This window comes from Alosa alosa, chromosome 4 (genome assembly GCF_017589495.1).
Source record: "Alosa alosa isolate M-15738 ecotype Scorff River chromosome 4, AALO_Geno_1.1, whole genome shotgun sequence".
In the NCBI taxonomy this organism is placed as follows: domain Eukaryota; kingdom Metazoa; phylum Chordata; class Actinopteri; order Clupeiformes; family Clupeidae; genus Alosa; species Alosa alosa.
This window is the reverse complement of record NC_063192.1, coordinates 4,845,672-4,863,763: the sequence shown is the minus strand read 5'-3', so window position 1 is coordinate 4,863,763 and position 18,092 is coordinate 4,845,672. Positions and strand designations below refer to the sequence as shown.

The following is an 18,092-nucleotide window of genomic DNA, read 5'->3' as shown; positions in this document are numbered from 1 at the left end:
CTATTTTAACAAGCAAAGGGAAGTAGCTAATAGCGCATGCATTCCACAATATGAACTTAATGACTTTCTGTTTTCAGTCCTGTTTGGGTCAATTCTAATTTCACTTACTAACTTAGTAATAAAGGCCATGAAGTCTTAAAGTTTAGTCATTTTAATATCTATACTCTGTCAGATTCAGGCCCTTGCCCTGATCATTCAATTCTCTTAATCTATGCATTTGTTGATACTATATGACATGCCAATTGGTGCCTCAGGAGTACTACACCAATTAATGGTAGCTGTCAAATTCTTAAGGCTTTAATAACTATGTCTGTGCAGTACCTGGCCTTGATATTATTGACCCATTCATGAATAAACTTGAAGGCCAAACCAAAGTGTTCTGAGTATATCAGTATTTCTAATTTATTATTCCCAAACTCATGCTACTACTTACAGCGACCTAGTAGATAAGATGACCCATAAATTGATTTTTCTCAGACAATGACGTAATCTAGCTACATTCCATAGTTTTCAGGTTTACCAGTAGATGGCGCCACACACCACGATATTGCATAGACGTGTTGATGACGTTTAGTACAAGGTTCATATCAGTCGACTTATAAATCTTGACTCATATGACGATTATTGATCTTATCATGTTTTGTATTATTGACATTGTAACTGACACAAAGTATAGGCAGAATAATTCTAGTGTAAAGGCTATTACTACTTTCTCTAGAGAGCAATGGCATTGCTGATTCCCCCTTTTTTCCCTGATTGCTGTTTAGATAAGACAATGAAAGAAAATACCTCTCAACGATTGGCTGCTATCTGTTCCTTCAATGCTTTGCATTACTTATTTAAAATGTATTCATCATTCCAAAGTGTATTTAAGCATTAATCCACTTGGTGGCAGTGTTATCCACAAAACCTGGCATGACTGAAAGATTTTCAGGTATGAAATAAGTAGGGCCAAATAAGTGTAATAGTTGAGGCATGTAGCATGCAAGTATATCTCCAACTTTAACATAGGCTACCCATGACAATAAGAAAAACATCCTAGGACTCAGAGATTCCTGGTTAATTCTCCATGTGATGTAATGTGACATTATTAGAAATACAAACCATTCATGTGAATGTGTGTTCATTTCTAATATAACGGCCTATATTCTCTCCAGAGTTCTGAGGCGATTTGTCATTGATTTAGATGACTTCCAACAGTCCCTTGACGCCTGTACTAAAAATTGAACCTCTGTTTGAATCAAATGAGACTGAGGGCACTGCGCAAGGGAGATAAAGGTGAAATATGACTGGCTGTGTCTACCTTCTCAAATCACTGGTGGCTTTGTATTGGCAATTTATGTCAGACTTTGTGTCTGATGTTTATGCCCTATACATTCCAAGTCTAGCTAAATTACGCAGCAGCACTGAAGGTATCCATCCTCATCTTGGTCATCATGACTCTGCCTTCTCAGGACGGTGTAAATATTTCCTGTATCGTATTGTCTCATGTACGAATATAAGAAATTATAATTAGCAAATTTGACAAAACATAACTAGTAGCCTAATTATTTGTGAATGGAGATATATCACATGATTTCTTACACTGATTTGCACTTAACTTTCTCCTTGCTGATGTTATCTGACCAACCATAAAAATAGTCGCGTTTAGCCCACTTTTCTCTCAAGAGCTCTGTAGTGAGTGACAGATTTGTTGTCTTTAGATCTAAACTGACAGGTGATAAATAGGAACAGACTGGGAAGAGATATGGATTGGGTCTGTGTGTCACCCATGAGAGCCGGTTAGGGCGTGTGTTCACATAACTGTGTCTGAACAGTGAGTAATGGAAGGGGGACATGTCACCTTTCAGGAAGAGAGCTTGTTTTCCGTCTCGATGTCACTGAACACATTATACAGTTACAGCAGCACCCCAGGGAGATATGTGCTCGTGTATGTCTCTCAATGATGTTATCTCTTATGAGATATGCTGTTGCTTTCTGTTTTAAAAATGCACATGAACATTTGTTTTATGCACACGCACAAGTGTACATGCTCACACACACACACACACACACACACACACACACACACACACACACACACACACACACACACACACACACACACACACACACACACACACACACACACACACATACTGCACACACATACACACACACACAATTTCAGATCATAATAACCTCCAACATGAATATACATTGGGTGCGAGAAGATAGATAGATAGATGATAGATAGATAGATAGATAGATAGATACTTTTTTGATCCCCAGGGGAAATTCAAGGTCTCAGTAGCATACAGACAACACACACACATTCACTAACAGCAGAAAAAGTAATTAAAAGTATATAATATAAGAACACAACTAAGCAGTAAGGACAGTAGATAAAGAATATACTAAATATACTAAAATACAAATTATACTAACTAACACTTCATCTAAATCAATTCTAAAAGCAGTATCCACAATATTCCACATACAGTAGTGGTGATTAATCAATCAAGAGGCGCTTGCAATGACTGAGGCAGGGACTGAGCCTGTGATTCTCAATCATCAGAATCAATCAGAATTCCCACATGTAACCTACATGAGACCCTAAAGAGTACATGCAGGGTGCGATTTGTGTAAAAACCAGAGGGGGAGATGATTTTTAATAAGTTTGGTGGCACTGAAGTCTTGAGTTAGTGAATTGGCTAACAGTGTTAGTTGGTAACCAAATAGCACACATTGCACTACACGCCATGCGCACTGCAATGCATCTCTCTCCTGCTGATTTGGCGCTCAGTAGCCAAGCGCGTAATATTGCAAAAGTTGAAAAAATAAAAGTGTTCATTGTAGCCTGCAGAAAATAAATAGCCTACTATCATACTGTCAGTTAATTGGCTACAGTGCAGTGAAGTTTGGAGAGTAAAGTTATAGGGCAACTTAAAGTTTTATGAAAATAATTTACGAACCAGAACATAAAGACCATGAAGCTTCTATTTCTTGCAGCTGTTAAAACACTGAAAGACACTGTTAAAATGTTGTCCCCCCGGCGATGAAAATAATTGAGCAGAGGGGAGGATATCAAGACCAGAGGGTGGGAAATCCCACCCATCCCCCCCTACAAATCGCACCCTGAACACTTGACACTTTAAGTTGACACTTTGAGGCTGACTTACACATTTGTTGCTGTTGAATGTCACATAAATGTTGTGTTGGTTTGTTTTTCTCTTCCTCTCTCATGCCACCCCATCCCCTGAAGTTCCCTATCAGCAGAGAGGGTGCTTTATCATTTATAAATACACCAGTAATTAAGGCACGGAGACGTTCCACGTCATGCGCTAATTTCCTCTTGGGGTGGCTAGGAGAGAGTGTGTGAGAGTGTGTGTGTGTGAGAGAGGAAGCCATGTGCCCCTTAATGAGCTGTCCGTCGTCATGACTCACACTCAGTGGTGCAGCGCCCTGATGCTTGAAGGCGTGTGGGGACACCAGGTGCCAGGTGTGATACATGCAAACACACACACACACACACACACACACACACACACACACACACACACACACACACACACACACACAGACACACTCACAAACACACTCACACACTCTCTCTCACACACACACACACACATCTGAAGGACCGTCTCTTTTGGGGTTCTGCCACCTCCTCCTCCTCTTGCACAACAGATGCTCCTGAAATCCCCCCAGCTCCTCGCGCTTCTGTGGGAGCGGTCGCTGGAGAGGAGGTGGTGGTGAGGTGTGGGAAGATTAGGATGGAGGGAGGGCAGAAGAGAATTAGTGACAGGCAGAGAACAGAGGGCCCTGATGACCTCCACCACTGTTACTCTGTGACAACCAGGAGATTAGAGAGGGGGATGAGAGAGAGAGAGGGAGGGAGAGAGGGATGGAAAGAGGAAAAGAGAGAGATGGGAAACAAATGACAGGAGAGTGAAAGGACAAGAGAAATATATGCAAAAGTGTCTCAAAGTCTCAAAGAGAAAGCTAAGACTTCAGTTTATGTCCACACACACACACACACACACACACAAAACAGAAGGACAGCGTAAAGTAAGAGTGATAAGGGCTATGAGAATGAGTGCAGTAGGATAGAACACAATGTGCTTGTTTATTTGTGTTTGTTTATTTGTGCTTATTTGTTTGTGGGTGACTGAGTTTGTTTTGAAAGACGAGACAAGAGCAGAGACAGAAGGAGACAAACACAGACCAAAACAAATATTAATGAAAGATCTAGCCAGCCTCATCTGAGAGTATGAGAATAAGTTGAAATGAGAGGGCAGCCAACGATGAAAGGAAGGAAAATGGATTGTTTTGGACACTACTACTTTTATCCCCCCCCCCCACCCCCACCCCCATCTCTCTCTCTGGGTGATTCATTGTCAACTGAAGAGTCTGTGATTAGGCCTGTTTGCTTGTGTGCAGTTAATAAAGGAGGAAGTGAATGAAAAGACAGAGTTTCACTGGGGAGACATTTATCAAACTGAACCAGTACCCTCACCTTCTCAATACAGAGACAATTGCACCAAGAGAGAGTACGTTCTGGCAGGCAAACAGGAGGACAAGAGACTAGGTGAGGTAACACTGTACTTTAATTAAAAAAGAGACATTTTTTCTCCAACATCCCGCACAGTTCATAATTCATGTCTGTAAAGGAGATTAATACATTAACATCTCTAAAGTTTTGCATAACAACGTTAAGCTACACCCCATTAAGTTTCCGAACCCTGATCCTTTACGTACAAAAAATGTATAATAATAATGTTAATGACGTTGGTCTGCTTTGAGCATCATGATTCATATTATTCATGTTTGTAATGTGTGAATATACAATGTATACAGTTGTACATTTTGAATTGACAATACTTTCTGTTGGCTGAATGTAAGGACAGTTTGCTTAATGTTGGGGAACACAAATATAAAAAACCTGTTGTCATTCCATCTGGGAAACTTTCACTCATGTTTTGTAATGCTTAATTTCCGTAGATCAGATACTATTGATGTCAAACCAGTCCTGGTCTGACATCCTGGCTTAATCATTCACTAAATGAGAAGATGACTGGACACATCATTCACTAAATGAGAAGATGTCTGGACACATCATTCTTATTTTGTGTTCCCATTAGATAGCCAGGTGTTACACTGAGGACCTCGAGACTCGTGAGTCACAGTGTCCCACACAGTAAGTCCAGCTATACTCCTCACACAGGCATGTGGTCAGGAAGGGTCACAGTGACAAGGGTCACATTCTCTTCCACAGACTTAACTGCACTTGGCCATGTTTGTCTTTCACAACATTAAAAAATGCATTGGTTATTAAATTAGACAGGAAGGGTGATGTGGAGGGGACTTCCCATGGGAGCTAATCAAGGATAATCAATGGAGAACATAACAAACTACTGTACTTGAAAGAACAAAATAAATTCTCACTGGTTTCGGATAGCCAACTCACAGACTCTTTCCATAATTTTTCCACATGGTCTGTTTCGACTATTATTGCTTCAACGAACGCCTAGGACAAGACTTAAAGCTCAGAGGATGCTATCTACCATACACCAAACTGTAATGATCATTATTCTCCCAGCAATGCAGTTATAGACACATAATTACACACCTCTATGTTTTGTGTCTCTTTTTAGGGCTCAAATATAGACATATGTCTGTTCCAGAGGGGTGTTCACTCTGTACAAAGAAGACATTGGGTAGCTATGTATGTAGGTCTGTAGCTATGCCAAGTATACCTTCCATGAGGAGGTGTGTTAGAAAAAAAGTGGTTTAATGGTAAGTGCTTTGAGAATGGGTAAACATTTGAAATAACTAACAAAGCACAATACATTAAAACCTATATGCTTTCAGCCCGAAAACCTGAGATGAGAAATACATTGTTGTCTATGGTGAATGTATGGTTCAGTGGTATTGACATTCATTATGGCATCTGTATGTAACATTGCACACCAACTGCGTTTCATTCATTTACCAACTGCACAAGTGCGGTATCAACATATCAGTACAGATAAATTATAAACACAAGATAGAAAGAGAGAAATAACTTTTTACAGCAAATTGTGGCATGACATGACATGACTAATCCCACAGATTTGTGCACACACTTTGTCAGTTTGTCTCTCTAATCTCTGTTCAGTGTGTCGGCACAAAGAGTACCAGAGAATAGTTCATCAGGAAACACAGACGCAGGCAACTTGGAGACACTTGTTGTTGTTGTTGTTGTTGTTGTTGTTGTTGTTGTTGTTGTTGTTGTTGTTGTTGTTGTCGTCGTCTTTTCTTATTGTCTTCATGGAATTATAAAAACAAAAAAGATCTGCAGACTCTTATCATGTCTCGTTTCCCAGAATTCAGTGAAGCTCTTCTGTGATGGGGTGGGGTGTGTGTGTGTGTACTGTGTGAGTGTGGGGGGGGGGGGGGGGGGGTTGTTGCAGATACCTGCTGAGAGAGACCGGGGAGATGGTGTGTGTATGTGCATTTATGTGTGTCTGCCTCTCTCTCTCTCTCTGCCCGTGTGTGTGTGTGTGTGAGAGAGAGAGAGTTGAGAGAGAGAGAGATAGAGAGAGAGAGAGTTGAGAGGGAGAGAGAGAGAGAGAGGGAGAAGAGAGAGAGAGAGAGAGAGAGAGAGAGAGAGAGAGAGAGAGAGAGAGAGAGTTGAGAGGGAGCTGGTCTGGCAGTCTGGTGGTTCAGGAGGCAGCTCATCAATGTGGCCTGATTCATGGCCTCCCCGCTCTCGAGCGTCTCCGTACTGGCCTCCTGCTCCAGCCACCACTGACCACACCACTCCAGCAGCACCCCGCATAAATAACCTGGGAAAGGAGGAATAAAACACAGACAGAAAGACAGACAGACAGACAGAGAAGAAGAAAGAAGGAAAACAAGCGCGACAGACTGAAAAAAAGAAAGCGTCCAAATAGTATCCTGACAGTGTCCTCTGCTCAGCTGGACCAGCGGAGTGGTCGGAGGGAGGGAGGCGTTGCGGTGCGGTGTGGTGTGGTGCGGTGTGGTGGGGTGTCTGTCTTATCTCTATGCTACAGTATCGGCCCCTGTGTTGAGCGCTGCCGCGTCTCTCCCAGAGCTCCCCCCTCCAGTCCTCTGTCTTTCAGTGGAGCCCCAACAGCTTGGCACGCGGGCGTCGGATCCCCCAAGCAGACTGGCCCGGGCCCACGCCCGCCCCACTCCTCCCCCTCCCCCTCCCCATCCCAACAGATGAAGAAGAAGAGGAAGAAGAAGAAGAGGAGGAGGAGGAGGAGGAGAAAAGGATGCCGCTCGTCCTCCTGCATCCTCCATTCACGTCCAGTATCAGGCCTGTCCAGGTCCTCCTTCAGCGGTCGGGCGCCTTTTGTGAGGGTGTGGAGAGCACTGCCAAATGGGTGGACGAGCTAAGATAGGTTTCCGAATGACGCTGCAGGGAGACAGAAGACAGATAGAGAGAGCAAGAGAGAGACAGAGAGAGAGAGAGAGAGAGAGAGAGAGAGAGAGTCATTCAGATATGAAAAGAAAGGGGCACAGATAGAAAGCAAAACAGGCAGAGCTCCAGTTTCACACAGCCTGTCTTGCTGCAGACCTCTCGCTGACCCCATCTCAACGCTGGCTTCATCTCCCTACACACACACACACACACACACACACACACACACACACACACACACACACACACACACACACACACACACACACACACACACACACACACACACACACACCTCCTGGCTCTGTTTCTGTCTCTTTCTCTCTCTCTCTCCTCCTCTGCATCCATCTCTGTCTCATTCCTGCTCACTCACTGTCTGCCCATTCCGCTGTGTCCTCCTCTCTCCTCACATTTGCATACCATTCCAGCAGGCAGACCTAAACACATGCACTCGGATGCAAATAGGCAGCCCTTGCATACACACACATGCACGTACATAAGTGCACACATGTATGGGTGTGCACACATACACACACACACACACACACACACACATGCTAAATACATATACGAATTATGTGATAACTTTCAAGAATATACACATTCTACCCTTAAAGGCAAAGAAATAAAGTTCTCAGTTGACACATGAACATCCATACAATAACATTCATTAAGGGAAGGCAATGCACAGTATTTCTGCGGTAAGTGGTTCTTGACATCCGAGAGCCATCTGGGCGACTGAAGAGGCACAGAGAAGATGGATGGCACAGATGTTTCCGGATACTCTTTCATGCTTTATGCAAACACACACACACACAGAGATACACACACACACACACACACACACACACACACACACACACACACACACACACACATACACACACACACACCACTACATATACACATACACACACACACAGATACACACACATACACAAATGAACACAAGCATACACACAAATACGTACACACACACGCATGCACACACACACACACTGAAGTGCTTTCATGCTTTTATGAAAACCTGGCACATAATTAACCCAACTCCAAACATGTGACGGTGAACAATATTTCATATGTGCCCGTTTGTTTTGTAAGGCTGAAAGCTATAAGAAATGGCTTTAGTAATCACACACAAACACGCAGGCTTGATGAGGCAGAGGAGAAAGCGTTCCAAGCTCATCAACGATACATACGTTTCTGCCAGATCTCTGAGCCAGGCATGCATTTGCTTTCCCATACACACTGTTCCCCTCGGTCTGAAGGAGTTGTATTCACTGATTTCAATTAGTAATAATGTCAGTCAGCCAGCAGAAGTTTTTGGCAGTGACAGTCTATCAGTCCATGTGTGCTGCCTGGAGTGACTCATGGAGTTGCAAATATGGAGAGATGCTTAAGCACACACCAATATGAAGGAACTGCCTGAGAGGGGTTTGAAGGGAAGGACGGATGGATAGATACTTTATTCATCCAGAGAGAACTGCTGGCAACAGTTATAGCTGGATGGATTGATGGATGGATAGATGGATGGATAGCTGGATGGATTGATGGATGGATGAATGGAGAGTAGACCCTCCTCTCTGAATGTGTATTCTGTGAATCTATTACTGGATATTTTCCATCTGTGATGAGTAAGTTTGCCCAGCTTGGGCCCTGCAGTGTCACTGGGCGACAACGGAGTAGGCAGTCGCCTGCTTTGGGAAATATAACACAGACATGGTGGCTGGCTTCTGAGGTTATGCGACAGCAATCTTCTTGGCTCATCTCTTGTAAGGAAACTTCCGAACTGAGAATGTTGATGCTGGCAGTCATGACATTACACAAGCACAAAGATGTGTGTGTGTGTGTGTGTGTGTGTGTGTGTGTGTGTGTGTGTGTGTGTGTGTGTGTGTGTGTGTGTGTGTGTGTCTGCACAGCTTGGAGGAAGTAAAGAATTTACGGTGGTCGAAGGGAGAGAAAGCGGAAAGTAAAAACAAACCAAAACAAAAGCCGGAATGTGCAAGATGGACAGAGAGAGAGAGAGACAGAAAGAGGGTGAGGAGGGGGAGAAGAGGAGAAGAGAGATAGAGGAGGAGAGGGAGGAGCAGGGGCGGCGTGGGCTGTTCCCCTGTGCCCTCAGCAGATGTTGCGCAGGCCTTGTGGCAGTTCTCCTGATGAGGACTGACATATGGAGCAGGCCGTCTGATTAAGCAGGAGGAGGAAGAGCAGCGGACAGAGACCAGGCTTGCCCTGCCAAACCACTCCACACACACACGCACATACACGCACACGTACACACACACACGCACACGCACACGCACACGCACATGCACACACCTTTTTAAATACCTTGAAAAAGTACAACACTTGCAGATATGTATTGTATGCACTGTTGTAGCCAGACACGGTGTACACACTGTGCCACACAAACATATTCTTCTGAGGAGAAAGAATGTCGTCGGCTGTCAGCTTTTGCAAAAGCCGGGCGATAAGATTTGCGAGGACGACAGCGGTGTTCAGCGAAACACACTCTGCAGTGGTCTTTTATAGTGGAATGGTGCAACAGCCCCACAAAAGCAAGCACATCGGAGCATAATAGCAGCATTCAGTAAACCACTGCCAAAGCCGTGAGGAAGAATTATCTACTGCAGGAGAGGGCCTGTCGCCACACAAAGCAGTTCTGTCTCGGCTATTTTGTTCAAGAATATGTGTGTGTGTGTGGGGGGAGGGGAGGGGTGGGGGGTGGTGAGGCATTACAGGAGATGTTTTTTTTTTCTCTCCTTCTCTTCCCTTCTTCTCCTCCTCCTTCTTGTGCGGGTAATTTGCAGGAGGGGTAATACGGTCTTGTGCTCGATGCGAAGAGCAATTACAGTGTTGCAAGCATCTGTTTCACTCCCGGTTAAATTGCTTTTCAGACAGAGACAGTGGGGGGAGGAGGAGGGGAGTGGAGGAGGCTGAGGAGGACAAAAAACGTGTGTGTGTGTGTATGTGGGGGGTTTGGGGAGAAACAAACATCAGCTTTACATGGCCACCTCCGTTAAAGTGCTGCAAGTGACTCTACCATTTCCTCTGAGCCTTGGGCCCAGCTGAAGTCCATCCATACTGCCGTGGATATGTACACACATTCATCATAGCCACACCAGGTTTCAAACTTTCACAAGTCACAAATGAACATACCCAGGAGAATACCAATGCCATTTTAGTGATTGCTTTCAGATTGCGGTGACAGTTGTGCTAAAGCATCCCAGAACTTATTTCATCCAGAGGCCATAACTGCTGCGAAGAACCCAGACACAGAATCACATTAATCGGTGAAGTTTCAGATACCTTTGGGGTTATCAGATACCTTTCACACTTTGCACAGTCTGAGACGAGATCACAGCTTGCTAGTTCTTACATCATGCTGAGAAGGCTAGGCTAGCAGAGCGGAAGCTAAGAGGGTAGCTGTGTTTTGGGGGGCCAGATTTGAGAGATTTTAGAGATCACTGAGGAGGGGTGTTTTGGTACCAAATGCTTAGTCCTGATGGTGGTTCCTACCCCCCCCCACACACACACCCCCTCTCCCCGTCGCCCCTGGTGATGACGCTCCCACCATCTGGCCCCAGCTGCACGCTCACGGAAACTTCCAGAAATATCTCTACACTCTTTCTCATAGCCTCTCAGCACAGCCCTGGCACAGCGGAGGTGCCAACGGACAGGGGAGATGAGTGTGAAAGAGCGAGGGAATACAGAGAAGTAAGGGAGCGTGCAGGAAGGTAAAGACGAAGAGAGAGAAAAAGAGAGAGCGAGTGGTAAAGAAAAAACACAGAGTTAGACAGAGGGAGAGTGATATAGAGGGAGGGAGGAATGGAGAGACAGAGAGAGTGAGGAGCGAAAGACTGACTGATAGGGAGAAAGACAACAATAGACAGAGATAAGAAGAGAGAGGTATAAAAAGAGAGGGAGTGAGGGAGAGAGAGAAAAATGAAAGGCTGAGGGGTGAGACACAGCGAGGGTCCTTGGGAAATGAGGAGGGCCTCCATCAACGCACTGAAGCTCAGTCACACTTCCAGTTACAGCACAATCAATATTTCATCAATCCCATTCATGGCAGCCGAATCAGTTATGTCAGCCCTGCGCCGACTGTGTTCCCCTTTAAATACCAAACCTGACACCGAAACCCCCCACCCCCATCTCCCTGTCTGTCTCTTTCTCTCTCTTCCTCCTCTTCCTCTCTCTCTGTCTGTCTCTGTCTATGTCTCTCTTTCTCTCACTTCCTGCTCTCTCTTCGTCTGTCTATTTCTCTATTTTTCCCATCCTCCCATTTTTCCCTCTCTCATTCTCTCCCTCCATCCCTCAGACACTGGCGCAAAAAAGAAAAAGAAAAGAGACAGAGAGAGAGGGAGAGAGAGAGAGAGAGAGAGAGAGAGAGAGGAGTCTCCAAGCCACCGACGAGAGGGAAGTGGAGGAGCGAGACAAATGCCTCCTGACAGGTGATGGCGACTATCAGCACCCGTCTAATCTGCTCTGACAGCAGTTTTATCTGACCCTCCGCAGCCTCGGACGCCCTCACAGACTCAGCCTCACCAACCCCCACACCCCCCTACTAACTCGCGCGTGCACACGCACACGCACACACACACACACACACACACACACACACACACACACACACACTTGTCCTGGCCTCGACCTACCCCCCCACACACATACACTGCTCCCCGACTTTCCCCCCTCTCTCTCAGGTGTTCCACCGGGCAACTCAATTAGCCACTTCGACGGCACAAGAAAAGTCAAGGCTTGTTGAACTGTTAAATTAAATTTGCCCCTGACGCTATTAATAGAATTCCCTGACAAAGCACTTACATGCTCTCTCTCTATGCCTTCCCCCTTCTCTCTCTCTCTCTCTCTCTCTCTCTCTCTCTCTCTCTCTCTCTCTCTCTCTCTTCAACTTGGTGTTGGATGCACACAGTGCTTTGACATGAGCACAAGGACGGGCCCTGGTTAGGCCAGCGCTGCGCTGAGCTGGGGGAGACCTCAGGAGCACAGCTCGAGACGCTGAGCTAACAGTTGCGAATCCGTCAAAAGTTTCGCAGAGGTGCTGCGAGTGTCGGTCGATGCTGTCATGGTTCTGTTTAGCGGAAGGCAAAGCTTTAGCCAATAATAGCTCACCTCGGAGTAAAGTCTGGCTGAGAAAAATAAACCTCTAAAACACTGACCATGGGTTTGAGGTAAAGAAATAGTTTCCTTTTTACTTCCCTGTTCTCTAAAACGATCTGTTTACGAGGTGATATATGACCTGACCACCAACTTGTAAAGGTTCACTAAGTTAATGCAAAGTGTGAGAACCTGAACACACACATACAGTACACGCACACACACACACACACACGCACACGCACTGCCGACTGCCTGCGACACGCACTGCGCTGCATAAACACGCACGCGCACACAAACACACACACACACACACACACCTCCTTTTCTTCACCTGCCCTCCCCCCAAGAACATCTTCCAAATACCCTTGGCATGCTTGACTGACACTCCTTCACATTTCTTTAAAAGTCTTTTTACCTTGTGCTTCTTGCGCTGGTTCAAATTCTCATTACCACTTTGTCTGAAGTCATCTCGTCTGTTGCTAGAATTCATTATTGTCATCACCTTTTCCTGGAGGGCAAACTGCTCCAATTTGCTTGGAAAGTGCTATATAATATTCCAATTATCCTGATCATCATTCTTACTATGCGAGACCTCTCCAACCTCTCCAACCTCTCCAACCTCCCCCCCCCCCCCCCCCACACACAGCATTTTTTCTCACCTCCGCGAGCTGTGTCTTACTCCTGGCCTCTTACTGACCTCTGCCTGCCTTCACACTCCACATGTCCACTGGGTTTGTTTGCTCATTCTGAAGGACCTCTGACTAGCCCCATTTCATCACCTCTGCAGAGCTGCAATATTTTTACCACTGACAATATTTTGACCACCCAGATTTAAACTCTCACCTTCAATCCTCCTCTTCACCTCTGACTGGTGCAGTTTTTGACTTGGACATTTCCCCCCACCGCATCCCATCACCACTGCTGTTTGTCACTCTGACGTTTGACCATCCTCCTGACCAGCTTTTTTTAAAACCCTGTGACCTTTGACCCCCCCTTGCTCACCTCTGCTGAGCAGCTGCAGGTTGCGCACCTCCTCCTGCACCTGCAGCTGGAGGACCTGCTGCAGCACCTCCTGCCTGAGCGTCTCCTGCACGATGCCCATGCGCTCCAGCTTCTCCCCGTTCAGACGCAGCAGTGCCCGACCTGGGGGGTCAAAAGAGAACACACAGACAGAAACATGTTGTAAAATACAGAGGTCAATGATTGTCAGGATTAAATATGGGAATATATGGATAACGGTAGACAGATTGTGTGCAACCTGGGAAGGGGATTGGGTAGATATAGGGCTACAAATGGGGTAGAGCGGGGGGTAGATATGGGGTAGAGTGGGGGTAGATATGGGCTTAATATGGGGTGGAGCGGGGGGTAGATATGGGGTGGAGCGGGGGGTAGATATGGGGTAGAGCGGGGGGTAGATATGGGGTAGATATGGGGTAGACCAGGGGGTAGATATGGGGTAGATATGGGGTAGACTGGGGGGTAGATAAGGACTGGGGGGTGCAAAAGAGAGTCAGAAATATGCTGAAATATACAGAGATGCATGATAAGAAAAGCCCATTGGGGGAGAAATACATGTTAATATATAGACAATGAGAGATAGACAGTTAAGAGAAAAAGAAAGAGAAAGAATGAGTAGGCAGCTTTGCTCATACTTTGCAGAGAGAGAGGGATACAGTAGAGAGAGGGCGAGAGAGAGAGAGGAAGATGTAAAACAGGAAAGGCATTGTCTATGTGCAGGTACCTTTACAATGGTGCCTTTTATGATTTGCAACACTAAAGCATGTGTCAAAGCCTTTTAAGGGTGTCATAATAAAATTACTCTCGACGGCACCAGTCAAAATAATGACACACATGGGTGGGCAGAGTGTGTATGCATGTGTGTGTGTGTGTGTGTGTGTGTATGTGTGTATGTGTGTATGTGAGTGCGTGTGTGCGTGTGTGTGGGTGTGCTCTGCTTTGTCGTTCTCCTAAAAGAGCATCAGTCGTGGCTTCTGCAGGAGTAGCACCCGAAAAACGCGTGCTGGTTGATTTAGAGAGTCTCTGTGAGACCAGCGGGAGTTTTTAACACACACTCTCTCCGCGTCCCTCGCCACGCGTCGTCAAATTAACGACTGTGAAGTCATTGAGGCGGAGCGGACGCGATCACAACGCTCAGGTAGAGACGGTGCAAGGCTCACACAAGACCGTGCCGCCTTGCAAAAACGCTGCGTTTTATTTTATTTTATTATTTCAGCTTTTAGTGGGCCATAAGGCGTTTAAGAAATAGCAGTCATTTTACATGCCATTACCCCCACGCAGTGCCGTATTTGGGTGGCAGCAACAAAATTCAGCCCCCGGCAAGCCATCTCTCTCTCTCTCTCTCTCCTTCTCCCTCTCTCTCTCCCTCTCCCTCCTTCTCTCTCTCCCACTCCCTCTCTCTCTCACTCACTTTCTCATTCTCTTGTTTTCTCTCCCTCTCTCTCTTTCTCTCTCTCTCTCTGTCGCGTGCTAATGTCAGATGCATGTCCTTCAAATGTGTTGAGGACAGGGGGGATTTATCATGGCACGACCCTGCTCCGCGCGGAGGTCCCCGTTGTAATTAGACGCATAAATCAGCCTGTTCTCCGCCCAAATAAACGCATCCATTCTCATTTCACCTCTTCCCTGCATGAACTCACACACACTGACACACACACGCACACACACACACACACACACACACGCAAATGGGCGAGGCGCATAGGTGGCTTGTATAATGGATCCGTATTAGGAGTCATTAACGTGTGCTTGTTATTCCTCTGCACATGGGACACACTTTAGTTATTTATTTAATTCATTTTCCCCTCTCCTCTAACAAACTAATGAAGCTCTTGTTAGATCATAAATATTAGGTGACCTTGGACAGAGTACAGCACCATGGGCCAACACAATCACCCCCTAAACACACACACACACACACACACACACACACACACACACACACACACACACACACACACACACACACACACACTCACAAACACACACACAGACCCACTCCTCCCTGTCGCTGGTGAAATATAAATGGCCTTAATAGGGTGTCAGAAGTGATTTCATTTAATTCCCCTCACTGTGCACGTGTTTGTAAGGGAGGTGCCTGTGGTCTGGTGATGGATGTTTTATGGGAGCACAGCGAGGATGAGGTTTCTCATGCCTGTTTCTCCATGAGCAGGGCTTTTTTTTTTGCCCCCTAAGAATGGTGGGGAAAGAGTTGAGTAGTTCCATAAAGATGTCAAAGTCTTGAGAAAGTCCAGATTTTGCCAGTATCCAGATGTGTACTTGCAAGAGTGTGTGTGGGGTGTGTGTGTGTGTGTGTGTGTGTGTGTGGGGTGTGTGTGTGTGTGTGTGTGTGTGTGTGTGTGTGTGTGTGTGTGTGTCAGTGCATGTGTGTATGCCTCTGTGTGTAACGAGAGTTGAGTTGAGATGAGTTGGGGTGAGGTAAGGACGCATCAAAGCTAAAGCATACAGAAGGAAGAAAACAACAACAGCTACAAGGCGGAGGTGTAGTGCAGATGGGAAAGTTGTGGTGGGGGGTGGGGTGTGGGGGGGGGGGGGTGGTGTGTGTGGGGGTGGAGGAGTGGAAAACAAAAACAAGCTTCAGATCTCTCCGCTGTCACTCAGGTCCATTTCAATCCCCATCACTCCACACACACACACAAACACACACAGACACACACAGACCCTCGGTGCCCCTCTGCTCCTGCCTGTCCCAGTGTTTGTGAGTAGTGACAGGAATCATTCGGCTGCCCATAATGACGACGCCACTTAAAAAATAAAAATAAAAACATCCCCTCTCCTTCCCTCTGTTTTTTTTATCTTTGTGTTTTCCCTCAGTCTCTGCATCACCTTTGTCATCTTCCTTCCTCGCTCCCTCCATCTCTCTATCACTCTACCCCTTCCTCCCTCTTCCTCTCTTTCTCACCCCTGAGGGGACCTCCTGCAGCTTGCTTGGTTAACACAGAGCAGAAGAAAGGCACAGCAGGGGAAGGAGCTGACAGCACCACCCTCGGGGGGTGGGGGTGGGGGGTGGAGTTGGTGGAGGAGAAGACACTGTTGCATCATCCCACCTGCTTTCAAGAGCAAACAGGTGACTCCTGGCTACAGTCAATAATGTTCTACTGCTACCATCACGAAAGCGCTCATAAAATATTTACATTAGAGGCCATTTACATTCAAGCACCATGAATCACAGACATCCAGCTCTACTTACTTCTTCAGAATAAACGTTAAAGAGTGTTTACATACAAAATAGACATTAATGGTACGTGATAATAAGTCATTCTATCTGTAGTGTAATACTTTCCTTCCTCCTTATGCTGCCTGTTTTGGTAACACTTGTGAAAAAACAAGCATGTAATTTTTCAGAAGTTTTGAGCCTCAAGCAGACAACATAATGACACAAAATAAATGTAGGTTACAGCCACACTTACACCACAACACAGAGTCTGTGTGAGGCTGTAATTCAGTCTGGATATTATTACATCCACAAACGTCAGCGTGTTTTATGTTTCGCCACAGGGCTTCATTTCTTTGTTGTCCTCTTAAGTTAGGCAAAACACATTAAGATGCATGTCCTGTGTGAACGGGTGAGCTTTATTGCATCCCTGTCGTATTTATTATACATCTGTTAAATATGTATTGTATGGACAATATGTATGTGCTATATTGAATGACGGCTTCAGGTTAGTGGTCCTATAGCCTTACCGGTACAACATCGCAAAGTTTCTGTTCCTGGCTTCCTGGGGCATACACACATGTCTGTCTGTGTGTATGTGTGTGTGTATGTGTGTGTGTATGTGTGTGTGTGTGTGTGTGTGTGTGTGTGTGTGGTCTGTGTGTGTCTGTGTGTGTGTGTGTGTGTGTGTGTGTGTCAGGACAATGATGGTGTGTGGGGGGTGGGTGGGGGGTCTCAGGATAAGATTAAGAGGTTGGGGGATCAGGTTAAGAGTTGGTGCAGCTTAAGGAAGATCCAGGATCAGAGACACCTCCTGTGATGCACACCACAGTCTAACACTCCCATCCATCCATTCCCATCTCTGGTTATGGTTACACACACCTTCCCCTCCCCTACTCACACAGAGACACGCACACACACACACACACACACACACACACACACACACACACACACACACACACACACACAGACACACATGGCCTTTCGCCCCAGGGTTAGGATGGGCAGACACTGACCTATTTTCTGATGGATGTCGTAGTCACACTCACACGCGTCCCCCCCGCCCAGTAGTCCTACTCCCACCGCCTGCGCCGCTCGGCCAGCACTCCTCCCTCTCCCCAGTGGACGCTAACACAGGGCTGGGAAACCGGCTCCAGCTTGAGGCTTTTCTCTAGTGCCACATAACAGTGCCGTGACAAACAGCAAGGTTACACACTATAAGCGATACTACATGTGCAATCACCCCCCAGGTAATTGTTATGGTTTATTCTCTCTCTCTCTCTCTCAATCTCTCTCTCATATCTCAACCACTATGGCCTAGTTCTGTTTTTCTGTGTAAGTGCTCCTCTAATGGATTATAGAGGT

The 18,092-nt window shown here is 46.0% G+C and overlaps 1 protein-coding gene across 3 annotated transcripts in view; it reads right to left on the bottom strand.

Moving 5' to 3' along the window:
- Window positions 1-7,226: 7,226 nt before the first annotated feature.
- Window positions 7,227-18,092, bottom strand: part of samd10b (sterile alpha motif domain containing 10b) — an 82,632-nt gene continuing 71,766 nt past the window's right edge. For all 3 annotated transcript variants that reach the window (XM_048241146.1, XM_048241148.1, XM_048241147.1), the window contains 2 exons: window positions 13,535-13,675; window positions 7,227-7,405 (listed from right to left, as the gene is read on the bottom strand). In XM_048241146.1, the coding sequence (XP_048097103.1) occupies window positions 7,383-7,405; window positions 13,535-13,675 (164 nt within the window). In that variant the 3' untranslated portion in view covers window positions 7,227-7,382. The remainder of the gene's footprint in view (window positions 7,406-13,534; window positions 13,676-18,092) is intronic.